The 24641-nt window shown below is 39.6% G+C and overlaps 2 protein-coding genes across 2 annotated transcripts in view; both read right to left on the bottom strand.

The window, feature by feature from the left end:
* Positions 1 to 8399, bottom strand: part of ttc27 (tetratricopeptide repeat domain 27) — a 67330-nt gene extending 58931 nt beyond the window's left edge. The window contains exons 1-4 of the mRNA XM_059359053.1: positions 8110 to 8399; positions 5808 to 5991; positions 4017 to 4140; positions 1406 to 1546 (exon numbers count right to left, since the gene is read on the bottom strand). Coding sequence (XP_059215036.1) covers positions 1406 to 1546; positions 4017 to 4140; positions 5808 to 5991; positions 8110 to 8200 — 540 coding nt within the window. The 5' untranslated portion in view covers positions 8201 to 8399. The remainder of the gene's footprint in view (positions 1 to 1405; positions 1547 to 4016; positions 4141 to 5807; positions 5992 to 8109) is intronic.
* Positions 8400 to 9198: 799 nt separating this feature from the next.
* LOC131993254 (alpha-2,8-sialyltransferase 8F-like) lies at positions 9199 to 13411 on the bottom strand. The gene is made up of 7 exons (XM_059359067.1): positions 13329 to 13411; positions 12457 to 12492; positions 12240 to 12314; positions 11709 to 11853; positions 10156 to 10268; positions 9978 to 10070; positions 9199 to 9901 (listed from the first exon to the last, which is right to left on the bottom strand). Exons 1-7 carry the CDS (start codon positions 13340 to 13342, stop codon positions 9439 to 9441), a joined length of 939 nt encoding a protein of 312 aa, XP_059215050.1. The 5' UTR covers positions 13343 to 13411; the 3' UTR covers positions 9199 to 9438.
* Positions 13412 to 24641: the final 11230 nt, after the last annotated feature.

The raw sequence follows: 24641 nt of genomic DNA, 5'->3' as shown, positions 1-24641 counted from the left end.
CACAGGACATGAAAATCATCTCCTATGTCCTGAAATGTGAGTAGCTAATGAAAACCACAGCTATGACGTCACATGCTTCCAACAGTCCAATCAATTTTCCAGCTCTATGACTACCTCTGGACGAGGAACATTGGTGGGATCATTTGATCCCGGCATCCCACTTCGAGTGCGTTCATAGTGCAGGAGAGACGTTCCAGAGCCGTGAATTTCCCGGCATGAAACGGTACTATAGCCCCTTTCATAGTGTGGTCCCACAAATGTTCCGCTATTTTGCTGGAAAGATCTGTGCTGGCTTTTCGCCCTAGGGCGTTCAAAGTGATCCCGCGAAGGCGTGATATTCTTACCCTTTCATAGTGCAATCCGGCGTAGCGGAACGAGGTGGAAGATAGTGGGAGGAGAGGATAGTGATGCAGAGCAGCAGCAGTGCTAATAGGCTACACAGTTAGCACTGTAGCGATACAGTATGAATGTACTGCAGCTGCATGTGTTCACTTAGCGACCCCTGTTTGTTTACAACAAGCACCAGATGATGTGCTGGTTTGTTTACGATCAGCGGCGGACGCTGTGCCAAATTAGCGTTAGTGCAGCCAAGACGTTTCAGAGCCGTAAATGTCCCGGCATGAAACGGCACTATGAAAGCGACTTCTGACTATCTCTGGAGGCGGAAAATTGATCACTTGATCCCGGCATCCTGATTCGAGCGCGTTCATAGTGCAGGCGAGACGTTATAGAGCCGTAAATATCTCGGCATGAAACAGCACTATGACAGGGGCTAATGATTTACAGCCAAAGCCAAGTTCTGGGTAATCGTGCATTCATTGTCAATAAAACTCGCCGGACTCTATATGACCCCTCTCTCAGACCGTCCTCCATCGTCATAGATGTGCGTGTGCATGTTTTAGCTGACCTTGTCACTGTTCAACTTTATTTTCTATCAATTCTTCTGTGTGAAGGCACGAGAGACATTTTTTTCTTTTGTTTTTTTCCCCCTTCCGCCATCCAAATGTGTATTTCAGCGAATCACGTTGCAATTTATCGATTATTATGCAGCCGACAAATCCGCAGAAACTGCATGATGCTGTCATGTCAATATGGACCAAAATTTCTGAGGAATGTTTCTAGCAGTTTGCTGAATCTACGCCAAGAAGAATTAAGGCAAAAGGTGGTGCAACCCTGTACTAGCAAGGAGTACCTGTTGAAGTGGCTGGGAAGTGTATAGATATCAATATGGTAATATAAATGCTTAAATGTTCTTTTAGGGGCTGAGTTACAATATAATAAAAAATCTTTAAAAAATATTTGCCAGAAGATACTTCTATTCTTCTGTATTCAGATACTATGTGAATAAGGCTTTACAATAACGATATTTGGAACAGAAGAGATGGTTATAATAGAAAAGACTTACCTGGAGGCTGTGCATCTTGGTGGAGCACTTGGTGAATATAACCCTGGCCAGCAGGAGGAGAAAGGGGTTGGCCACCAGGCTATACACAGACTCCCCATCCAGGAGCAGGCTGGACTGGATAACCTCAACCAAGGTCTTGGGCTGCCAGCCAAAGATATGCAAACTTTGGTTAAGTCATCTCAACTGCAACAGATCAGTTCTGTAACTACAACGGTCTGACATGGGCATCTTCTATATAGGATAGCAGGTTAACATTCTATGTGGGAGCTGTAGTTACTGATGAACCAACTAGAACACTGTTGTGAAACACGCTTTGAGAATAGACTGACATCAATAAATTGATTGAGAGAATTGTTATCAAATGTATACAAATGTACTGATTGACCAACACAAAAAACTAATACCAATATAGCTGCAATAAGCTAACAGCAATAAGCCAATGTTTTTGTCTTGCTAATGTATCAGTTAAGCTCTCATTTTGAGTTAGTTTGGATGAGGACCAGAAAGCTATACAACGAAGAGAGATTAGTGGGTTAGCAATTTACAAATATTTACAATCACAAAACTTTGAGGTCAGTTTTTGCCAACATTAAAACCCTTAAAAATGTTTTGCATTTCAGTAAAATATTATTGTTTAACCCATTAACGCCTAAAGCGCCTGGAAAAAAATGCCTTGAAAACCTATGGGCGATTTTCAAATGACCCCCTAAAACCTGAAGTTTTTCTGGAAATTCAACACCTACTAAATAATAGATTTTTCAGCCTCTGTAGCAGATAAAAATGAAATTCAAAAAGTATTTGAGAGCTTATACCCGTGGCTTTCATACGAAGTTGAGTTTATTTGTCCAAACCTTCAGTACATTTTTTTTAAAAATCAACAAACTCAGCAAATGTTACATTTGACTGAATAAAGAATCCTATGCATAATACTAATACATGCCCATTAGCAAGATGCAAACATGATATGACCACTGGAAACACAAGACATAGTTCTCATTAGCCTACTCTAATAAAAAAATAAAAAAATAAATAATAATAATAATAATAATAATAATACATTTTATATATTGCATTTTTCAGGGTACTCAACGACGCATAAAGTAATATAAGACATAAACAGTCATGATTTCTTATATCATCATCACAATCAATTAGCCTATTATTATTTTTAATATTCATATATTATTAATAATATTATCTCCAGATGGCCACAAATCTGTCTGTTCTTTGGTGAAAATATGTCGTCTAAAAACATATTCCTCATCCATAAATCCCGGTCGATTGGTTCCGAGGGTTCAAAGTCCGGATGAGCAATTAAATGATCGGCGCTGTTTCAATCAGATCTCTTCCGTCACTTACTGCTGAGCTCCTCCGCTATAGTCGTCTTCCGTCATGATTTGGAAAAGTCCGATGTTGCATTGTGACACTCCCGCATGTATTCTGATCATGTTCTGATGCATTACATTGGCCAAGAGACCGAAAATAGGTGGAAAAAAATACAAATACTGCAAAATGACATATCCGCTGTCCCGGCCTTAATGGTAGAGTGACGCAACAGCGATCCCGGCTTTAATGGTAGAAATTAATTAATTTTAATCGCATATAAATATTTGACCTGAGAAGAGTGAGAAGTAATTTTTTTCACATGTATTTTTAGTTTACCATTGAATAATGACTAAATGCAAGCTTGAGCAACAAAAATATTGTTTATTTTTCTTCAAGTCCAACAGACCAGTGTAATTTTTGCCATTAAGTGTAGCAATAGCATATTTAGAAATATAGTACATTTCAGAAATTCAGGTAGCTTATAGGTAGGTAGACCTTCTGTAAACTATAATACTTTGTTTTTTTAAGTAAAACAATACTTTCAAGTACATTCAGAACATTGGAAACCCTGACTATTAGAAAACATCTCTCTGTTGCTTCAGAGGCCATAACAGACTTTGTTGATTTACCAACATATAGCAGCTAGCATCCACGCTAGCTGCTATATGTGTTGGGGGTGATACTTGAGGCTTGATGTGCTGCAGTGATATGTGAATTCCTTGTTGCATAGCTTGCACACAACCATGCTCTTATCAATGCTTACATACGTTTGTTTTTTGTAACAAAATGTCCCACCATCCACAGGGCCAACCAAAGCGGTCTCATCAGCCTCTTCGTTCAGGTTCACTGTGGTTTGTTGTTGTCTGAACTCATGAACACTAGTTGGTGCTCCAGTATAATCGGTCCGACTGAAACTCATCCAGTGAGAAACGTTCCGCGGTGCAAAAATAAGTGCATCAGGAGCATTAAAATGCATACATTTTTTTAACACGTTAATTTTTGTGTAATTAATTAATCTTAATTAACGAGTTAAAGTCCCGGCCCTAGTTTAAACTCTTTATTATATAATAACAATGTCTTGTTGCCTTTCAGTTTGCCTCCAAATTACCACAAAAATGGTTTAAACATTTTAGCTAATCATCATGATGATCATCATAAACTGATAACTTTATTTTTAATGTATTTGTAAATTTGGCCTTGACACAAACTTAAGACTTCTCAAGAGTTGGTTTAACTTTTGAGTAAAGTGGCTTATATAAAATCAGATGTTGAGATGGTATGATACCTGAGAAGAGAGCAGGGACTTAGGCAGCAGGGCAGAGACATCGATGGAGACAGGAGGACCAGTCCAGTTACTTTGGGCAAACATCTGAAGGCAAGAGACAGCCAGGGCCATCAATGCAAGCTCCCTGTAGCAGGACAGAGAAAACACACGCTGGACTTAGGGGACAGAACCACTGAAGAGAAAGCATGACGTTTGAATTGATTGTTTCCAAAATTCAGACTACACATGAATTTCAGAAAAAGTACTTGGCTCAGCTTGTCCTTGAAGTCAAGAGAAAGCAGGACCAACCTGGCCAGATGTGTGATGAGGCAAGTCCCACCCCCACACCTCAGGACATCCTGCCCAAGGTATTAACTATTATTCTGTTGTTTTCCTTCTAAATTGGTGTTTTTGATACCTCATTTACCACTGAAAACATTTTACCGTATAAATGATTCACCACTGAGCTCTGCTTTAACAAACTCTGACCCTGTGGTTCCACTCAGAGTTTCAGGCTTAGTAACCCGTGGAGCAACCAATGGCAACTGTAAGGGGTCTTTATGTAAAACTAAGAACCTTTTCCCTTCTGGGGAAGGGAAACTCCGACTTGATCATGACTGGGATAATTTTAGAGTGAAACTGAAACTGATTTTGAAGAGGGAACAGTATCATGGATGAATTGGTGCTTCTTCAAAGATGCTCACAGAAGTTTATAGACAGGCGCAGTGAGCAGTATTTCACCTACTCATCCTCCAGGAAACAACAACTAACAACATGCTTTGCTGTCTTACCATTATGCTGAAAACGTGTCGAAAGGTGATCAAAGACAGCATGTGAAACAACATGTACGACATTAAACATTTACTAAGATCTATCCTGAGAGTGAGACGGGAGATGTTAAAGAAAGCCCAACTTCACTCGTAGCTTTGACAACAACATATCAATATGATCTTTAGAAGTTCAAAAGTTTTTCATCAACCCACATGCCTAGATATTTACTCTTGCTTATCTTGTCATCATAGAGATAATTCTGACGACCCGTGGAGGCGATCCAAGTCGGACTTGCAGGCACACATGTGAGACACAGGACACAGGTTCAGAGCAGTGATTTTTAATCATTTGGGGTCTAAAATGTGAGATGCATCAGTGTAAGCCGATTAGACTGATGGCAAATTTATCAATTTGTAAGTGTTGTAGCCCGTATGCATCAACATTTTTACAGGTTGCCAGTGTGGCATGGCTAACTACTTGCAGTTTCATGCAATTCCGACAGAACTTTGTGGAGACATGGCATCGATTCTTTTGTATTAGCATAATTTTTTTCCTTTATAAGTTTTATATTTTTTGGACTATAAATTTTATTTAGTGTCCTTGGCCCCAGAAAGAGCCTCAGTAGGGCAACAGAAAACACTGGGCAAAGTTTCATACGATAAAATCTTTTTAAATACAGATATGAACTGCAGAATGCATACTGACAGAAATTCTCTAGCTCTACTAGCTGCAAAGCCAGTTAAAAAACATTTCAGAAATCTGTTATATTATATATTTGATGGCTGGTGTCCTTCCCTGCTGCATTAAGTTCAAATAAGTTTATTGTCAAATGCACATTAAGGAAACATGTTTCCTTGTACAGTGAATTTTTTTCACTGCTGTCCAAGAGATCTAAGTATAGAATAGATAAAATAACAAAGCAAAAGCAATTCTAAAGGCAGCCTGTGCAAAGATACAATAGAAATATGAACTATACATACATAAATTTAATGCAAAGTAGTGTGTGCAACGTATTGTGCAACTGTGGGGAAGACCTATTACCTGTTGGTCTGATCTTCACTGGTGCCACAAGTAAGGTACAGCAGGACCCGTTTCTCCAGGTAGGCCTCGATGTCCTCTCCTTCGCTGCAGCTGCCATCTCCAGAGAGTAGATCCAACACCTGGGGGCTCAGCAGAACTGCCTCAAAGTCCCCCTCAATCAAGGATGCCAGCAAAGGGCCTGCCTCTAGAAGAAGACATCTTAGAATGAGTTGCTGATCTGCCAATGTATATTTGACGACCTAGTTTAGCATTTTTTTATATATATATCAAACCTCCACGATGGAGTTATAAGCAGCACACATAAATCCACTTAGAGCCTCCTTTTTCAATTCTTGGTCACACAAATACATTGACAATGGACTTTTGAGCCATCTGCCATTTTGCTGAATGCCAATAACAAAAATATTGAATGGTATTTTGAAAGAAAAAATACTCAGGAAATTGTGATTTTTCTGTCGAGGAACCACATAGTTTCACTTTGCGTAGTTGGATCAACCTCATCACATATCACACTCTTTTACAAACACTATTCAAACACAACACAAGATTGTTACAGAACTACATCTGTGTTTATTACCATTTGCAAACTAGCATTTTTGGGAATTTTGTTGTGGCCTCATGTACCCTGATAGTTTCCTAATGGAACGTTACCGTTTTTCCTCATAAGCCATTATTTATCTCAACATTCTCCAGCCTTACATATGCAACATAAAACATGTGGACGTGCTCTCGTGTCAGAGCAAATTTTTGAGTTGCAGTTTTTCTTTAGAGTTGTTTTTTTAAATATAATATCAGCAATGCAGAGCAAATCAGGAAAGCTCTAGTTTGCAGAGTGAAAAGGAAATGACTCTGGCACTGAAACATCTACTGCACATTGAAATAACCCCTGAATTATATTTACTTAAATTAGTAAATTATGAATCAAATTAAATAAGCCATGAGCCTATTACACACACACACACACACACACACACACACACACACACACACACACGGGAGATATATATGAAATATATATATATTGATTCTTTCTAAGTGATTTTATTTGTTGTGGCACTTAATTGTTATTATTGCACTACAACTTATGTTTACACATTGCTGTTGTAGTTTTTTTAAGCCAAAAAAATAAACCAGATGATACTTTTACAGTAAATTTACAGATTGTTGTGCAAAACAACCCCAGGTCACTCTTGTAGCTGAATGTGCTACATTTTGAGATTAAAAACCATATGTGACACCCTGGACATCATTCATTCATTCATTCATTGGTATTATTTGTATTATTATTGCATTGGTATTATTTATGTTATTAACTGGGCCACCCCCTTAAATGTGTAAAGAGATATCAGGCTGATAATAGGATAATGTAAACAACACTACCAGAGCCACAATGAGTTTATAGTAGGTGTGTGAATGATCAACAATGAATATTATTGGCAGAAATAGAGGGCCCCAAAATTGAATTTTGCTTAGGGCCCCATGGAGGCTTGGGCCGGCTCTGGTGCGGGCCGAGCTGGACAGCAAGCTGTGGCTCAGTGTTGGGCTCCAGTCTAGCTACTGAAAAATGATGTGAGTGCAACAGCAGCTCGACATAATGAAGTGACGGTATGAAGCCATGACGCTTCAGTCCAGCAGTAACGTTACTCTGTCAGAAAAAGAATAAACTTGCTAGCTGCTTTGCAAGTAGCCACACAAAATGGAATAATAGCATCCCCATGCAGTTGCCTCTGAAGCTAAATCTCAATCAGCTTATTAAACTCAATCTTAGTGCCACTCTAAACTCTCCACCCTGCTGTTATATTCAGAGAAAACCCAGAAAATAGGAAGACCTAAAGCTAACGTTAGCTAATGTTTCCTAGATGAGTTGACATTTTATTACAATTAACATCGATGTTTTGGTGTATATGATGAATGGCAGTGTTGCCCATGAGTAGGTGAATTAATGCGGCCATAAACATTGATTAGAGTCTCACATTAAGTTCACACACGGCTCTTAATGTTAGTGGTGCCAGCTGGCACAGTAGCTAGTTAAAAGCTTCTGTACTGTAGCTATAGCGACACTGTGGCCTTATCTTTGATATGATATTTAAACTATGTTATTAGCAGAATTTGATACAAAAAACCCTGCAGTTGCCATGAGTTTAATCACCGAGCACCCCGCTGCTGTTAACGGAATGTTAACGGCACTTTTCTTTACCGACCTCAACATACAAGCATAGATGTTTCTAATCACAGAGCATTAATCCGCTCGCGGTGGTGTAATAGCTCCGTAGTTAGATAATACTAGACAACGGTGTCTTACCTGCAGTACTGAGAATATTCTGCTTCCATTGCGTTGCCTCGCTGGGTGTCAGGAAGCCTCGGAGGACGGGGATCTCCACGTCCAGGGCCATAACTACCGCTGCTGGGTCCGGCTGTAGTTCAGTGGGAGCCGCTGACTTCGGTCTGACCGGTCCTTAATAACAGCGGCTGATCGGTTGTCTTTAAGAGCCCAGTCGGTGTTTCTTAGTGCGTTTATTTTCACCCATGTGGTTCAAGTGGCATCAGTGAGCAGCCATGACAGATGCGCATTGCATTGTGGGAGAACGTGTCAAATGATGCTGTGTTCGGATTTTTTTTTTGATACTCTAAACCATAGCTCTAAACTTTTATTGCGCCGTTACCCAAAATCTAGACTTTTTTTTTCAAAACTTTATTGAGAAGATCCAATTACAATCAGAACATTCATCTTGGGTAGAACCGGTAGAACAAAACAAAGTCCGGCATCACAAATTGAGAAAATAAATAAATATGAGACAAAGTGAATGAAGTGCATAAGTCAGTACAGGTGTAAATTAAACAGAATAATAAAAAATAATTAAAAAGGAAGGAGGAAAAAAAAGAAAAAGGCATGACATATTTCATTTCTCCAAATATTTCTTGTATTATGTTAACAGTATGTATAAATTTGCTATTATCAATTATTTTTGATACATTCAAGGTAGTTGTTGAATTCAATTTCAAAAACAGGAAAGAAAGGTCGACTTTTGGAAAATATGGCTTTACGAATGTGGAATTTCGCCATTAGAATAATCAAATTGTTGACAATAGAAACATTTTGGAAAAAAAAAAGAATAATCAAATTGTTGAATTTTCCTATCTTTATTGCTATAATATAAAAGTATATCTATGGCTTTAAAATAAATTTGTAGGTTGGAATGTGAGGTGATGTAAACTTCAATTTTTTTCCAAAAAATCTGGGGAAAATGACATTCAACAAAAAGGTGCCTGATTGTTTCCACTTCAGCATTACAAAATACACAATTAACACAATTTTTTAAATTTCATGGAATGGGTTACTACCAGGCTGAGCATTGAGGCAAACCAGGAAGTGCCTTAAGCTGCATTCTACCGAAAATTCCAGCAGGGGGCGATGACGGCTGCGGAAGAGTGACTCCTATTGAATTCCAAAAAACATATTTTATTCTAAAGTCAAACTTCTTTACCTCCTTGTCGATGTATTGACTCATTTTATCCGTGTCATCAACCGAGATAAATCTGTCCATTCAAAAGTATATGAAAGACTGGACTACAAAAACAGATTTCCTGTCCCGTCAGCTTCCATTAGTTCCTGGAACTACAATTTACCTGGCTAACAATCTTCCAGGTGAAGCCTGAGCACCCCCTGACTGTGCAGCTGCAACAAGAGGTTAAACTCAGCCGACATGGCATGAACTCCTGCCTTAGCTTTTGCATCATTGTAGTAGTGGTTAGTCAGGGCATAGAGTCCTTGTGGGTGATTACTGAAGGGCCAGAACCCGTACAGGTGCACGTTAGCACAGAGTTCCAGTGCCAGGCTAGTCATCATTAAGCCGGTGCTGAGCCTCAATGCTTTTACGCCTTTGGAGCGCCAGAAGACAGCCAATTTCTGGAGGTAGTCAGGGTTTAAGAAAACAGGTCGGATGGGGTTTTCAAAGTCCTCTATACTGTCGACAGCCCGCTGGCACACAGAGGTGACATGGCCATATGAGAAGGTGGGAAGGAGAAGCAGGGAGTCGCCATAGATTCTCAGGCTCTCCACAAATGTACGGCTATTCCCCTGTAGTGCCCCGTACCTGAAAATAAATAGCAAATATGAAACAACACCAAAAGAACATTTTAAGATGCAGTGAGAATCGTGATCCCGCTCACTTATCCGTGAGGATGCTTGGGTTTGCTGTCACGAGGTCAGTCTTGTTGCCCACATCTTTCTCATAGCCATTTTCCACAGGGGGAAGGTTGCACCTGAACAAAGAGAAAATAAGATAAAGACAATGTTATATGGAATTGCAACACCCTGTCAAGCCACTACATTGGATAACTTTCTCACCTGATAACAAACTGAGCTGAATCGATCATCTTTCCACAGCCGCTGTGGGTCAGGATCCCTCCGTTCCCAACAACAGCACATGTGTCCCATGTTTTATTTGGGAGTGGATGCTCCTGGAATCAACAGCAACAGAAAACATTTATGATAATATGCTTTCTTAAAGAGCCTAATTAGGAAAGATAAATGTATAATATCGTTATATAATCTCATATCCAAATCCATTGCATGTGTTTATGTGATTATTCTTACGACAATTAGTTACTGTAGGTGAAGCCTCAGTTTAACGCTCGTACCACTCTTCCCGTGTCCACATCCAATAAATCTACAGAGACCAGCCGGTAAACTTGAATGTTTACTCAGAAAAATGCAGGAAAAATACAAAATATAAAATGTCACAAATTAAATAAAAATCGCGTCCTATACATGAAATTAGAAAGTAGTGGGGAGAGATAGAGAGGAGAGAGAGAGGTCAAAAAACTATCGGCCTACACTCCCCGCTTGTCCTGACTGACTACAAATCACATTACCTACCAAATTACCATTACAAAACACTCGCGAGAGTGACACAAGATACAGTCTTCACAAAACAAAAATATATCTATCCACATATATTGTAAATATCATAACATGTACATATTGTGATTATTACTATTATTATTATTATTATTATTATTAATAATAATAATAATAATATTTCTTATGAACTTCAATTATTCTCTTAACAACAAAAAACTACATTTAGGCTCCTACAGTTACTGTAACCCATATTTAATCATTAGTCATTTTATTCATTGACTTTAAAAGTCTGCTCTTATTATTAAACAAGCTGTTGAAGCAATAATCATTTTTGAAAAGTTATACTGATGCTGATTTGGCAAAGGATCATCAGCACATGTACTTTTATCAAAAGCTCAGAATTTTTAAATTGACATCATCTTCATGAGAATGTTATTTCTTGATTGAATCTCTTCTTATCATCTCTTTTATTGGTATGGGTGAAAAACAGTAAAAGTTGAGGAGGGATTGTTAGAATATACTAGCCTACATACAGTAAAATTGAGGAAATTAATTAAATTGACCTCTCCCAAGAGAATAAAGTCATAAAGAATGTCCCATTAAACCCTGTCCACCTGAGCCACCCTTTGTTCAGTGGGTTCAGTGTGCTGCCATCTGGTTACAGATAAACATACACCAATAAATAAACACCTGACCAATAAATTTAAGAAATTAATGGTTCCTGCTCTTTTTGGTCTGTTGAATAACAGGAATTGACTTGCTCTGTGTGTGTACAGATTGGTGCACCGCCATAGTATACCTTACCTCACTTTTATGAGTTGTCAGAGTCTTACGATTCTGCTTTTACAAATGTAAATAATTATGTAATTGAAAGTAGATCTCCAAATTGAAGTCACATTATAGTGGATTAAAGAAACACAACCTGCATGACTTGTGGCATAATAGCGTCTGTGGTAAAACATCTGAGGAACAATCATGATATCAAACAAGTGATAGATGTGAATGATGGAAATATCAATGAATGAGACACAACAGACCTTTGGAAAATTGCTGAAAATCTCCGGGGTCACCTCGAGGCTCCTCGTCTTTTCTCCGTCGTACACAATCTTGGATCCCACTGGAGTGTTGGCCTGGGTAATGATGGCCTTCTCAAAACCATTACACTTGCTGCTCAGCTCAGATCTGCAGAACCACAAGGACAACACTTCTTACAGTATGTTAAACAACATACTGTAAGAAGTGTTTCTTCAAGTTTCTTGTTTTAATTAAGTATTTTAAATCCATAACCAGCCCCAGGTAAGTGAACACAGACCCTCTGTTTTCCCATAACTAACATTACCTTTAGACATGTTATATTTAGACCATGTGGTTATGTTCTCTATTTTATTGTATCAGAAAGCAAGGCTTCATGTGCAGTATATTTGAACTTTCTTTTAAATCACACTGACAGAGCAGATTCCTGCCTGCATGGAGATCCAACATTTCTGTGCATACAGGGACAATTATTTGCCATTGTGGCAAATTTTTGTTTTATTGTCTGTTCACAAAATTCCAAATAAAATAATCACCTGAACTTTGTGTAATTGTCCTCCTGCTTGTTCCAGTTTTGAGAGTAACACTCTTTTACTTTGTCGATGATCTCCCTGTGACACACACACACACACACACACACACACATTCAAATACACAGTCAGGTGAATAATCTCTGTCATACCGCTTGACTTTATCTGATGAAGGCAAAAAAATCCAGACAGTTGAGGAAAAGCAGGGAGTGTTTGCGCTTACTTGCAGCCTTTACAGATCTCAGGAGGTTTGTCATTGCTGTGGAGGAAACCAAAACAGGACAGGTGGATAACCTTCCCATGCCAGAGATAACAGATAATCTCATGTGCTTTTCATTTTTTTTAACAGGAGCATCTGCAACAATATTATCCTTCCTTAATATGCCTCATATCTAGGCTATCAGCCTGAAGAATAACATACACCACATTAAGTGATAGTTGGGACACTGCAGTGAACAGAGAAAGGCTGAGGGGTTGTGGTCAGTTTACACCACCAACGAGGCATTTCCAGAACCTACATATACCTCGAAATGTTGAAGCGCTTAGATAGGAGCAAGTACTTCCTTCTCCATAGTGTAATTAAGTGTAACAGACCGGTTAATCAACTCCTTCCCCGTAACAAAACCACACCTGCACCTACATGTATTGTTTGTTTCTATGCAGATTAATTACACAAAGCTATCTTAATTATATCATCATCTAACCACTAGATCTTTTTTATTCAATCAACTATGTGGTTCAAGAAGAACAAAATTTTAGCAAAAACATGTTGGTTGTTCCATATTGAAGTGATGTTTTTCAAGTGAAAGTTTCACTGCTAGTATCGTATTGTGAGACTAATTATAACACTGTAGCAAAGATAAACATGGTGGCTTATGAGATAAATTGGGAAAGGTAATGACATGAGCGGAAGTGAAGAAAGACTGTCAGTGTGCAAAGGAAAAAGTCTCAAAAATCTCCTCTCATAATGTCTTTTCAAACTTTAAGACAACGTCTTTTTATCTTTTGTCCCTGTTGACACATTTCAAACACACAAAATACAAAAACCTTCCTGACTGCTCTAAAGGTGTTTTAGAATAATAGTTAGACACTTACTTGGAGAGGAACATGTGCCGGTTGAGAGTGATCAGCAGGCTCCCCAGACAAAAGAAAGTGAACACCAAAGAGTAGAGTGGCCTCATATTTCTCTCCAGCTGTTAGCTTCACCAGCAAGTCCTTTTACTTTATGTTCAAAGACACTCTCTCTCTCTCTCAAAGTCTTTGTCTTGTCTTTCCAACTTCCTCCTCCTCCTCCTCCTCCTCCTCCCTTATCCTCTACCTGTGTGTCTGGTTGGACTCTGTCAAGCTCAAAGACATATTTAGGATCAAGAAGACGGCCAGTATAAATATACATTATTATTATTTACATTATTATTTTCATTTGGCAATGCCTTGGTCTTTAAAAGGTAAAACAGCCTAAAAATGATCACTCAATCTTTGACAGTTACAAATATAGAGGCAACTATTCATTTTTTTCTAGATTACACAGCCTTAACCCTGTAAGACCCAGTGTTGCAGAATTACAACAATTTTGATTATCCCCCCCCAATTTTTTTTTTTTTTTTGGTTCAACCACATTAACATGATCATTGGGTCCTATTGTTTGTTCTCACAATGCGATTGGATCCAACATTTGTATATAAGGCCCGCCCTAGGGTCAAGAAGTCACACAACTTCCAATTTTTTGATCGAGCAACATCCCTTCGATTTACTGGACTGGATTAATCTGATTCAAGTAAGTAAATTGCTTTGAATATTTTTTTTGTGTTTATTACAGTGTCTAGAACATGAACATATGTAGTGTTTGTGGAAAATGTGCCCTACATTTTATTTAGAGCTTGTTTTATAAGTGTTGCAATATTACAACATTGGGTCAGAGTGGTAGTCAAAACAGCCCTGTTTTTGAGAGGAATGTCTTGAGAGGAACTTCAATTAAAAATTTTCCAATATAACTTTAAACTACACATGATTTACACATTCTAGCCTGAGCCTTGTATTGAATTACATATTTATTGTATTAGAAACTAAAGTGCAAAGATATATTGCTGTATCTAAACATTTTTTGGTGATTTTTAACCACCTTCAACACTCTCAGTATTTTCTCCTTATCACAGAATGCAGGACTTTTTACCAAAGAAATTCTGTTTGTGCATGTCTGCCCTTTGTCTTAGTCTCTATTGATAAGAAAATGCTCCTATCAATTCATAGTCAAAGCAGTTGTGGGGGATGCTCCTGGTGCACTTGTTGCATTGTTCTGGAACAGGTGCTAATGTTCAGGAATGTAAGGTGTGGTTGTAAGGTGGAGGCTACATGCATTCCTATTAGGATGATAATCACAGTCTACGATAGGTCAATCATACAGTATTGTATGGCCTGTGAAATGTGTGAATTGGATACTTCAGTGCAATGTGTAAACACTTCAAAATGAAATCAGTCTCCCCACCACCCCATCTTTCCTGCTCGTCATCCGGAATCTAGTAAGCATGTGTGCTATTTGTATATACAGTGTACATTTGTTTCAATTTTATGTTTTCCATTTCAGAATGCCACCAGCAAAGAGAGATCCTCGATACAGTGTGCAGCTTGCATCCTCTCTCATTCTGGTAATAATCTATTTACCTATTTACCTTGTTTGTGATATATTTGACTGGTATCTTCATGCATTTTTGAGATGTATATAAATTGATATATTTATTCTTTTTTTCCTAATCAGGTAGGCACAGCACCCAAAACTCCAAAGAGAGGACGGCCATCGGCAGGCAACAGGAGCCCAGACGCAGCAGGGAGCCCTTCGGATGCTGTAAAGAGACCATCCTTGGGTGATGGGAGTCCAAACGTTCCCTCCTCCAAAAAAACATGTGCACACCCCCCTCTGGATGTGCGCAGAGACCTCACTGGACACATTCCATACAAGACGACAAGAGGACGCTGCAGACATTGCAGTAAAGGGTATACAAATACCCAATGCAGCAAGTGTGATGTCCGCCTCTGCTTTTCAGAGGACAAGAACTGCTTCTGGGACTATCACTGCAACTGACTGCAACTTAAAATGTAAATAATGTAAATAAATGTCAAAGTGCTTGTTTGAATAAATCACACTTCATAACAAAATGACTAAGATTATTATTCATGCTATATACTGGTTTGGGAAAAGCAAAACCCTGCAAATGAATCCTTAGTTCTGTACTGTTGTTCAGACAATGAGTGGAAATACAGGAGATTCTGCTACCCATTAAGCCCAACGTTGCAATATTACAACGTTTCCGTAAAAACTTACTAAAACATAACATTTTTGAAGGCCTCCTACAACAACATCTGGGTTTTTGTCACACCGTGGTGAGGTCTTGGGTTTTTTATGTTTGGTCTTGTCACTGCTTTTATTTTGAAAAGTAACTCTCCTCTCGTTTCAGATCACCTGCCCCTCCCTGTGTGTGTCACCTGCCTGAGTGTCTCCCCTAATTACCAATTGTGTTCACCTGGTGCTCCTTCCCTCATGTGTTAAATAGTCTGTGTCTCCCTTGTCCTGTGCCAGTGTGTCGTTTTTCGTCTCGCCAGCATTTCCACAGTTCTTGTCATCGCCACAGTCATCTGCCTTGCTTCGTTTTCAAGTTTGGTTCTCCTCGTAAGAGTGATTTTCTTTTGTAATTTTTCACAGCTTAGCTGCTCCCTTAGTTTGTTAGTTGTTTAGATTGCCTTTTGTATTTCCTCCTTAAGAGTGATTTTGTGTTATTTAGTTTTTGCCCTTAGATTGTTTCCTCCATTTTACGGAGTGATTTTTAGTTTAGTCTTTCTCCCTGTTTAGGTTTTCCTCCCTTTTGGAGCGCCCTTTGTTTATTAGTATTTTAGTTTGTCCCTTTTATCTCCCTTTCCCTTGTCTAGTTATTTGTTCATTTTCCCATAGGATAGTTTGCCCTGAGATCAGGATAGTCAGGAGTTTTGTGTTTTTCCCTCTTTGTAGGGATTATTATTGTTAGGTCTTTTAGACCGTTAATGTTTATAGCCTTTTTGTTTCCTCTGTTCGGGGAGTTCCTCTTGCTGACCAAGTACCTAAATAAAGTGCTTTTGACATACTCTGAAATATCTCTGCGTCTGAGTCCTGCTTCGAGCCCGGCCTGACAGTTTTACAGGGTTAAATCTCCGAAACTACTCTACAACTCAGTTTTTAAAAAAGTTGGGCCAATGTGGGATACGTAAATAAAATGCATCAAATTCAGTGAAAACTACTTTATATGTTTACAAAAAAACAAAGTTTATCATTTTTCAGCATTACATAGCTTGACTTTGTACTGTATTCAAGCAAATGTGGCTAAGACAAAAGTTTTACTTGGTGTTAACTTGAATTTGGTGTGTGGGTTCGACACTGTAAGACTGAAGAAACATCTGTCTCATCTCATCAAAGTGACGGAGTGATTTATTTAATATTAACAGTGGAATTTGCTAAGTAGTCAATTCAATCAATACGCTTCATAAGAAAAAGACTTTCAAGTTAGGTCACACTCAAGAGTTTCTGCTCAATAGCAAACAAAACTAACTACATCTTCCACAGCTTTGTAGTTTTGACATTTTGATATGGATAATCTGCCAAAATGTGCAGAAAAAAAAATGAAAGGAAAAACAAAATATATATTTCCTCCACTGTTATATCATTGTATTGCAGTTTTGTCAAACCACTTTAATTTTTGCCACTATTAACAAACCTAGCCGACAAAATTCAAAATCCTCCCTTTCTGTCAGGACCGGTGACCAGAACTCAAACGCAGACCAGAGATCAGAGAGATATGGGTGGTTTATTTAAATGGTTCACAGAGAAAAACAGGTTGAGGTGGAGGTGCTGGGAATTCAGGAGCGGGTTCGGATCCAGAGCTCTCGGCTGGCTGGTGGGCTGGACTGGGTGCAGGCTGAGGCAAGATGGTCTGAGGCGAGGCAGAGAAAACAAGGTTTAGAAAACAGGCACAAAAACAGAGTTACTTCTAGGTTGCTGGTGAGTCTCATACAAACTGATTCGACGATCCGGCGGGGACTGGAAGGCTGGTCTGGTCTTTTATAGGAGTGTTGATTGTGGAATGAGGAACCGGAGTGCAGGACTGATGAGATGCGTTGCAGGTGTGAAGGCTGGAGCTACCGAGACCACGCCCCCCAGCAGTAATGCATGCCACAGACAGGTCACAACCGGGGGTTGTGACACTTTCTGTTTAAGTAAAATAATTACAAACTTGCTAATTATCGACATTGTGCCAGATGAGAATGGTCAGCAGGCTCAATTGATAGAGTTGGAAACTAATTTTTAAGCAGGAAACATGCAATTGGACTCATATTCAATCCCTGTAGTGATTTATTGATTTATCATCATTAGTATCAATGATTGGGTTAAAGGATGCTTGTCTCGCCCAGTAAACGCTTTTTTTTTTTACATAAGCAGTTATGTTTTAAATGGATACAGTTGGAAACTAATTTCTTTTTTTGTAATGAACTTTTTATTGAAATTTATCAAACAAACATTACAGACAGGGAGGATTACCTTCATTCAATCAGGAAGCCATCAAGGCTAGGAATTCACTCCCTAAGTTATTTTCTTTCCTTTTTTACAGTAAATGAGTTGAAAAAACAAAAACAAACAAACAAAAAACAACAACAAACAAACACAACCACATACCACCACACTGACACCTCTCAAAGGATAAGCACACCAAATCAATGACAACACTGCATTGTCACGGCAACCATTAACCCACAGACAACCAGTCAGTAAAAGGGCTCCAAGTGAGCATATATTGATCCAGTTTATCCAGTAGGGAGTACGTCACCCTCTCGTAGGCAGCTAACTGTGCCATTGTTGTAGACCATTCTTCATAAGGAGGTGGCTGTTTTTTTCTCCAGTGTCTTAGTAGTATCCATTTTGCTGTAGTGAGAGCTAAAATAATCCATCTTTTTTCAAAACATGTAAAGTCATTGTCCTTAAGCTCAGTGGTCGATCCCAAGACACACAGTTTTGCAGAGATTTGAAACCTTTTGCGCAGCACTTCAAATATAACCTGGTGAATGTTGTTCCACCAGTCCTTAAGCGCTGGACATGTCCAAAGTATATGTAGTATAGAGGCACCATTCCCGTCACATCTCCAGCAAGAGTCTACAGGTATTAAGTTCCATTTATAAAGTTGTTGTGGTGTCCGATGCCATCTATGTAGTATTTTCAATTGAATAAATCTATTACCCATTTCTTTATACATTGTATTGATGTTATTTAAGCATGAATCCCAATCTTCAGGAGATATGTCTATAGCCAAGTCGCCTGCCCAGTGTTTCTTAACCTTGAGCAAAGGGTCACATAATTGTTCCTGTAATAAACTAACAATCTTAAGAGTAATGCCCCTACCTGAACTTGATTTATTTACCAGTTCCTCAATTGGGCTGCCTGTAGGGCAGGTAAGCGGGCCTCCTATCCATTTAGACAAGGTGCTTTGCATTTGGACATATCTCCAATATTGATTACGAGGTAATTTGTATCTATCCACTATATGGTTAAAGCTTAAAAATAACTTGGTGTTACTATCAAATAAATGCAACATGTAGTTTATCCCCGCTTTTTGCCAAACAGTCCAGTTAACTGTTTTATTCCCGATTAGAATTCGCTTGTTATTCCATAGAGGTGCATGGGGGGATTTGAAAAAGTCCCAACGCCCTGCTCTATGTAGTTTATGCCACATTAATTTAGTATTAGCAATAATAGGATTATCATGTGATGACATTTGTGTTCTAAATAACTCGGACCAAGGGGATAACCCTCCACTCACTTCAGCTTCTATTTGGAACCAACTTGGTCTATCTCCTGCCTCATCATTAGGTAACCACGTTCTTATATGTTTTATATTGAAGGCCCAGCAGTACCATCTGAAGTTGGGAAGAGAAAATCCCCCTCTTTTTGCATGGGCCTGTAATTTCTTTATTCCCAAACGATGATGTGAATTACCCCAGAGGAAATCTAGAATAAGGGTGTCAAAATCTCTAAAGTAGGACTCGGGAATGTTCAGAGGAAGGTGGGAGAGTATATAATAGATCACAGGTGCAGACATCATTTTAACAGAGTGTATTTTACCCCAAAGTGAAAGGTGGATTTTAGTCCATCTGTCAAAATCTGATTTCATTTTCTGAAGCAGTGGGTTAATGTTCTCTCGGACCATATCTTTATAATCAGGAGTTATTCGAATGCCTAGATATTTGATGCCTTTCGAAGCCCATCGAAATTTCCATCGATGTAAGAGGGTAGATGGACAATAGCCTGATAGAGGCATGGCCTCAGATTTGTCCCAATTAATGCGATATCCAGATAACAATGTGAACTCTTCAATACAATTTAATAAAGTGGGTATGGATTTTTCTGGTTGCGTCAACATTACTAACATATCATCTGCGTACAGTAAAAGCTTGTGATGGATATTGCCCACTGTGATCCCATGAATATCTGAATTATTCCTTAGTTTCTGCGCCAAAGGCTCCAAGGCAAGCACAAACAAGCCCGGACTTAATGGGCAGCCTTGCCTTGTGGACCTATGTAGTTGGAACGGATTAGATATAAGACCGTTTGTCAAAACACAAGCATAGGGGGTATCATATAAAGTTTTGATCCATGTGATAAAATTTTTCCCAAAGCCGAATCGTTCAAGTGTTTCAAAAAGGTAAGCCCATTCGACACAATCGAAAGCTTTAGCGGCATCCAGTGAAAAAGCGATTGTTGGATGGGTGGAGTCATATACTGAATACTGAAGATTAACAAGCCGTCTAATATTATCGGAGCTATAGCGATTTGGGATGAAGCCTGATTGGTCCATGTGAATAATACTTCCAATGACTTTTGACAAGCGACTTGCTAATATCTTTGCTAAAATCTTTTGATCACAGTTGAGTAAGGAAATAGGTCGGTAGCCACTAGGGTCCAAGTCATCTTTCCCCTTTTTGTGAATGAAAGACATAACTGCAGTGTGCATAGACTGTGGTAAGGTGCCAGCTGTAAATGCATCAGAGTAGACCTCAAGTAATATAGGGCTAACAATATCTATAAATGTTCTATAAAAATCAGCAGGCAGTCCATCTAGCCCAGGAGATTTATTTGGTGGCATACTTCTGATTGCTTGAGAGATCTCCTCTAGTTTTACTGGCGCCTCCAAAAAGTCTCTGTCACTGTCAGATAATTGTGGGAGGTTAAGATCAGCAAAAAAACTGTCAAACTTCTGCTTATCTAAATCACCTTGTGATGAGTAAAGAGTTTCATAAAAGGATCTAAAACTGTCGTTTATCTGCTTGGAGGCGGTAGAGATATGGCCATCTTGTTGTCGCGCGCCAGCTATATAGTTCATACTATTCTGTTGCTTTAAACGGTAGGCCAGTAGGCGACCAGGTCTTTCACCCATTTCCCAGTATCTCTGTTTGGTTCGAAACAAAGCATATTCGGCTTTCTTGTGGTATAGTTTGTTTAATTGAAATTTAGTAGCAATAATTTTGTTTAGAGTGGATCTATCTTTGGTCTGAGAATATGAGACCTCAAGTGTTTGAAGTTCGCTCTCTAATTTGTTAGATTCCTCATTAGCTAATCTTTTTCTGTAAGAGGCATAAGAAATAATTCTCCCCCTCCAATAAGCTTTTAAAGTATCCCACCATATTGAAATGGTACTGTCTTGTTTACTATTTGTTTCCTTAAAGAGTGATGTTTCACTCCGAATCATCTCGAGGAATGAGTTATCTCTCAATAAAGATACATTCAGGCGCCATCTCCGGCTTTTAGGTGTCTGTGAAAATTTTGTTAGGCAGAGAAAAACTGGGGCATGATCTGAAATTATTATATTACCTATATCTGAGCTGAGGGAGGAATTAACTAATGATTGAGAAATTAAAAAATAATCAATCCTTGTGTAGACATTGTGAGGAGAAGAAAAAAATGAATAATCTCTTCCATCTGGGTGCATTAGCCTCCAAATGTCTTTTAGACCCAGGTCAATGGCAAGCTGTCTAATGGCAGCCGCTGATCTGCTTTCCGTATTGCGTCTGGGCAATGATCTGTCAAGATCCTGATCTAATATTTGGTTAAAATCTCCACCGAGTATTATCTGAACATCCCCGAGGTCCAAGAGAAGTTGTGATAGGTTATGAAAAAACTCTGGCCTATCAAAATTGGGTGCGTAAATATTACAAAGAGCAATTGGTGTATCCAGAAGTTGACCATACACTATCACATAGCGGCCATCCGAGTCTATCAACACATTTGTTTCAATAAAATGAATTGCCTTATTTATCAAAATGGAAACGCCTCTGCTTTTGCCAGTTCCTGGACTTGAGAAAACCTTCCCTACCCAGGAGGACCTCAATTTCAAGGATTCTTTAATGTTTAGATGTGTTTCCTGGACAAAGGCTATATCAACTTTAGATTAGGGGTGTGCCATATCGTATCGTTCACGATAATACCGGTATATTTTTTTTATGGGTAAAAAAAATGCATATCACGATATTGGCAACATGCCCTACTTCTTGACAAAGTGGCGTAAGGATTTCCTATTAATTACCTAGACCTTGGCGGCCCGCCAGAGTCTCTTGTGCTGCTCTAACGTCACATTTCAAGCTACTGAAAGTATATCTACACTATTCATAACATAAAGTTATTTTGCGTTGTGTCTCTGCTCAGCAGTGTCTGTCACCCGTCAGTCAGTCTAAACCCCGACCCACCTCTCTGTCCTCCTCCGAGACATGCGCACGCATTCACACACACGCACTGAATATACCGAGCTGCCCTCCCACTGCGCTTCAAAACAAGCACCTACCTGTCTGTAATGTATCAGTCCCCTCTCTCTCTCTCTCTCTCTCTCTCTCTCTGTGCGTCTGCGGGTGCGTGAGCCGATCTAAATACTATCAACCTGTCCTGTCAGAGGTCCAAACGGTCCAAACACACTGTTGCATTGTGCCGTTCGTTAGCCGCGAGCTAACATTAGCTAACAATTAAAGTTGTTTTAATCACAAAAAGCTACTATTAGTTCCTGTCGCTTCACAAATGCAGCTTTCAAAATAAGAGCACAGAATCCACCACAGAAATTACAAGACTGTCAAAATAAGATGCCTTAAATAAAACATAGAAGAACCTTTATTCTCCTTTACAATAATTAATTAAAATAGGCAATGATGTGTTTGTGAGGTGTTTGCTCACATTTAGCTCTCACAGTGGACGAGATTGATCACATTGTACTATAAAATGTACAAAATTTTCTCCCAGGGGGCCCCCAGACCCACTAGAAGGTTATTAGGGACCGAGCACCGAAGGTGCGAGGACCCTATTGAAATTGGTCCGTTTATTAGGGACCGAGCACTAACGGTGCGAGGACCCTATTGAAATTGGTCCGTTTCTTATTATTAGGTACCGAGCACTAACGGTGCGAGGACCCTATTGTAATTGGTCCGTCTATTATTAGGGACCGAGCACTAACGGTGCGAGGACCCTATTGTTATTGGTCCGTTTCTTATTAGGGACCGAGCACCGAAGGTGCGAGGACCCTATTGTAATTGGTCCGTTTATTAGGGCCCGAGCAGGCAACGACCTGCGAGGTCCCTATTGTATTTCGAATGATTATTAGGGCCCGAGCAGGCAACGACCTGCGAGGTCCCTATTGTATTTCGAATGTTTATTTATTTTTAGGGCCCGAGCAGGCAACGACCTGCGAGGTCCCTATTGTATTTCGAATGATTATTAGGGCCCGAGCAGGCAACGACCTGCGAGGTCCCTATTGTATTTCGAATGATTATTAGGGCCCGAGCAGGCAACGACCTGCGAGGTCCCTATTGTATTTCGAATGTTTATTTATTATTAGGGCCCGAGCAGGCAACGACCTGCGAGGTCCCTATTGTATTTCTAATGATTATTAGGGACCGAGCACTAACGGTGCAAGGACCCTATTGTAATTGATCCGTTTTTTAGGGACCGAGCACTAACGGTGCGAGGACCCTATTGTAATTGGTCCGTCTATTATTAGGGACCGAGCACTAACGGTGCAAGGACCCTATTGAAATTGGTCCGTTTATTAGGGACCGAGCACTAACGGTGCAAGGACCCTATTGTAATTGGTCCGTTTTTTATTATTATTATTATTAGGGACCGAGCACTAACGGTGCAAGGACCCTATTGAAATTGGTCCGTTTTTTATTAGGGACCGAGCACTAACAGTGCAAGGACCCTATTGAAATTGGTCCGTCTATTATTCTTCTTTTTCCCAAAAGTAAATCGCCTTTTTGGGGGCTTTATCATATTCAAAAACTCACCATTTTTGGAATGAACATAAATCTTCGCTGAAATTTACGTATTCTAATGGTCCCAGGAATGGGCGTGGCAAAATGACTCAACAGTGCCCCCTTGAAAGTCAAGAAAATTCAGCCCCTCGCACAGGAATGTCGTAGAGACACGAAATTTGGTACATACATGTAACATGGGAAGCGGCACCAAAAAGTCTCTTGGACCCATACCTCAAACCCAACAGGAAGTCCGCCATCTTGGTTTGAATATCGCACTTGTCATCGTTTTTGGCCATTTCCAGGTTGCATACTTTAACGAACTCCTCCTACAGATTTCACCCGATTTACTTCAAACTTGGTCAGTAGCATCACAAGGCCTTTGGGATCAAAAGTTGTATAAATCTTTACCGACGGTCACACTATGTGGGCGTGGCATGGCGGCAAAATATGGCGTCTCGCCACAAAACACGAGATTGTTATAACTTCTCAATTCTTTGTCCCATCTGGTCCAAACTTCTCATGCTTCATCAGAGTCCAGCCCTTAACACTTCCCAATAACAATATTTATAAAGCCCCGCCCCTTATGCTTTATCCACGCCCCCTTTCATAAAATGACCACATTGCATACTTTACATAACTCCTCCGACAGATTTCACCCCATGGACTTCAAACTTGGTCAGTACCATCACAAGGCCTTTGGGATCAAAAGTTGTATAAATCTTTACCGCCTGTCACACTATGTGGGCGTGGCATGGCGGCAAAATATGGCGTCTCGCCATAACACACGAGACTGTATAACTTGACCATACATTGTCTAATCTGTCCCAAATGTCACACACGTGATTAGGGTCCAGCCCGGAACACACCCACGTGTCAATATTGACACACAGTCATAGCGCCCCCTGCTGGCAACAGCAAGTAACTAGTTTTATACTTAGCCCTTCCACTAGGTTTCACGTAGAGACACGAAATTTGGTACACACGAGTCATGTGGAGACGCACCAAAAAGCCTCTTGGACCCATACCTCAAACCCAACAGGAAGTCCGCCATCTTGGTTTGAATATCGCACTTTTCATCGTTTTTACCCATTTCCACCTCGCATACTT

This window comes from Centropristis striata, chromosome 20 (genome assembly GCF_030273125.1).
Source record: "Centropristis striata isolate RG_2023a ecotype Rhode Island chromosome 20, C.striata_1.0, whole genome shotgun sequence".
In the NCBI taxonomy this organism is placed as follows: Eukaryota; Metazoa; Chordata; class Actinopteri; order Perciformes; family Serranidae; genus Centropristis; species Centropristis striata.
Note: the sequence above shows the minus strand (reverse complement) of the source record. Positions and strands in the feature narration are given on the sequence as shown.

Coding starts and splice junctions, on each gene's coding strand:
- LOC131993254 (XM_059359067.1), bottom strand. Junction 10,071..10,155: donor TCAGCTCAGTTTGTTATCAG/GTGAGAAAGTTA, acceptor CTCTTTGTTCAG/GTGCAACCTTCCCCCTGTGG. Junction 9,902..9,977: donor CCAAGCATCCTCACGGATAA/GTGAGCGGGATC, acceptor ATTTATTTTCAG/GTACGGGGCACTACAGGGGA.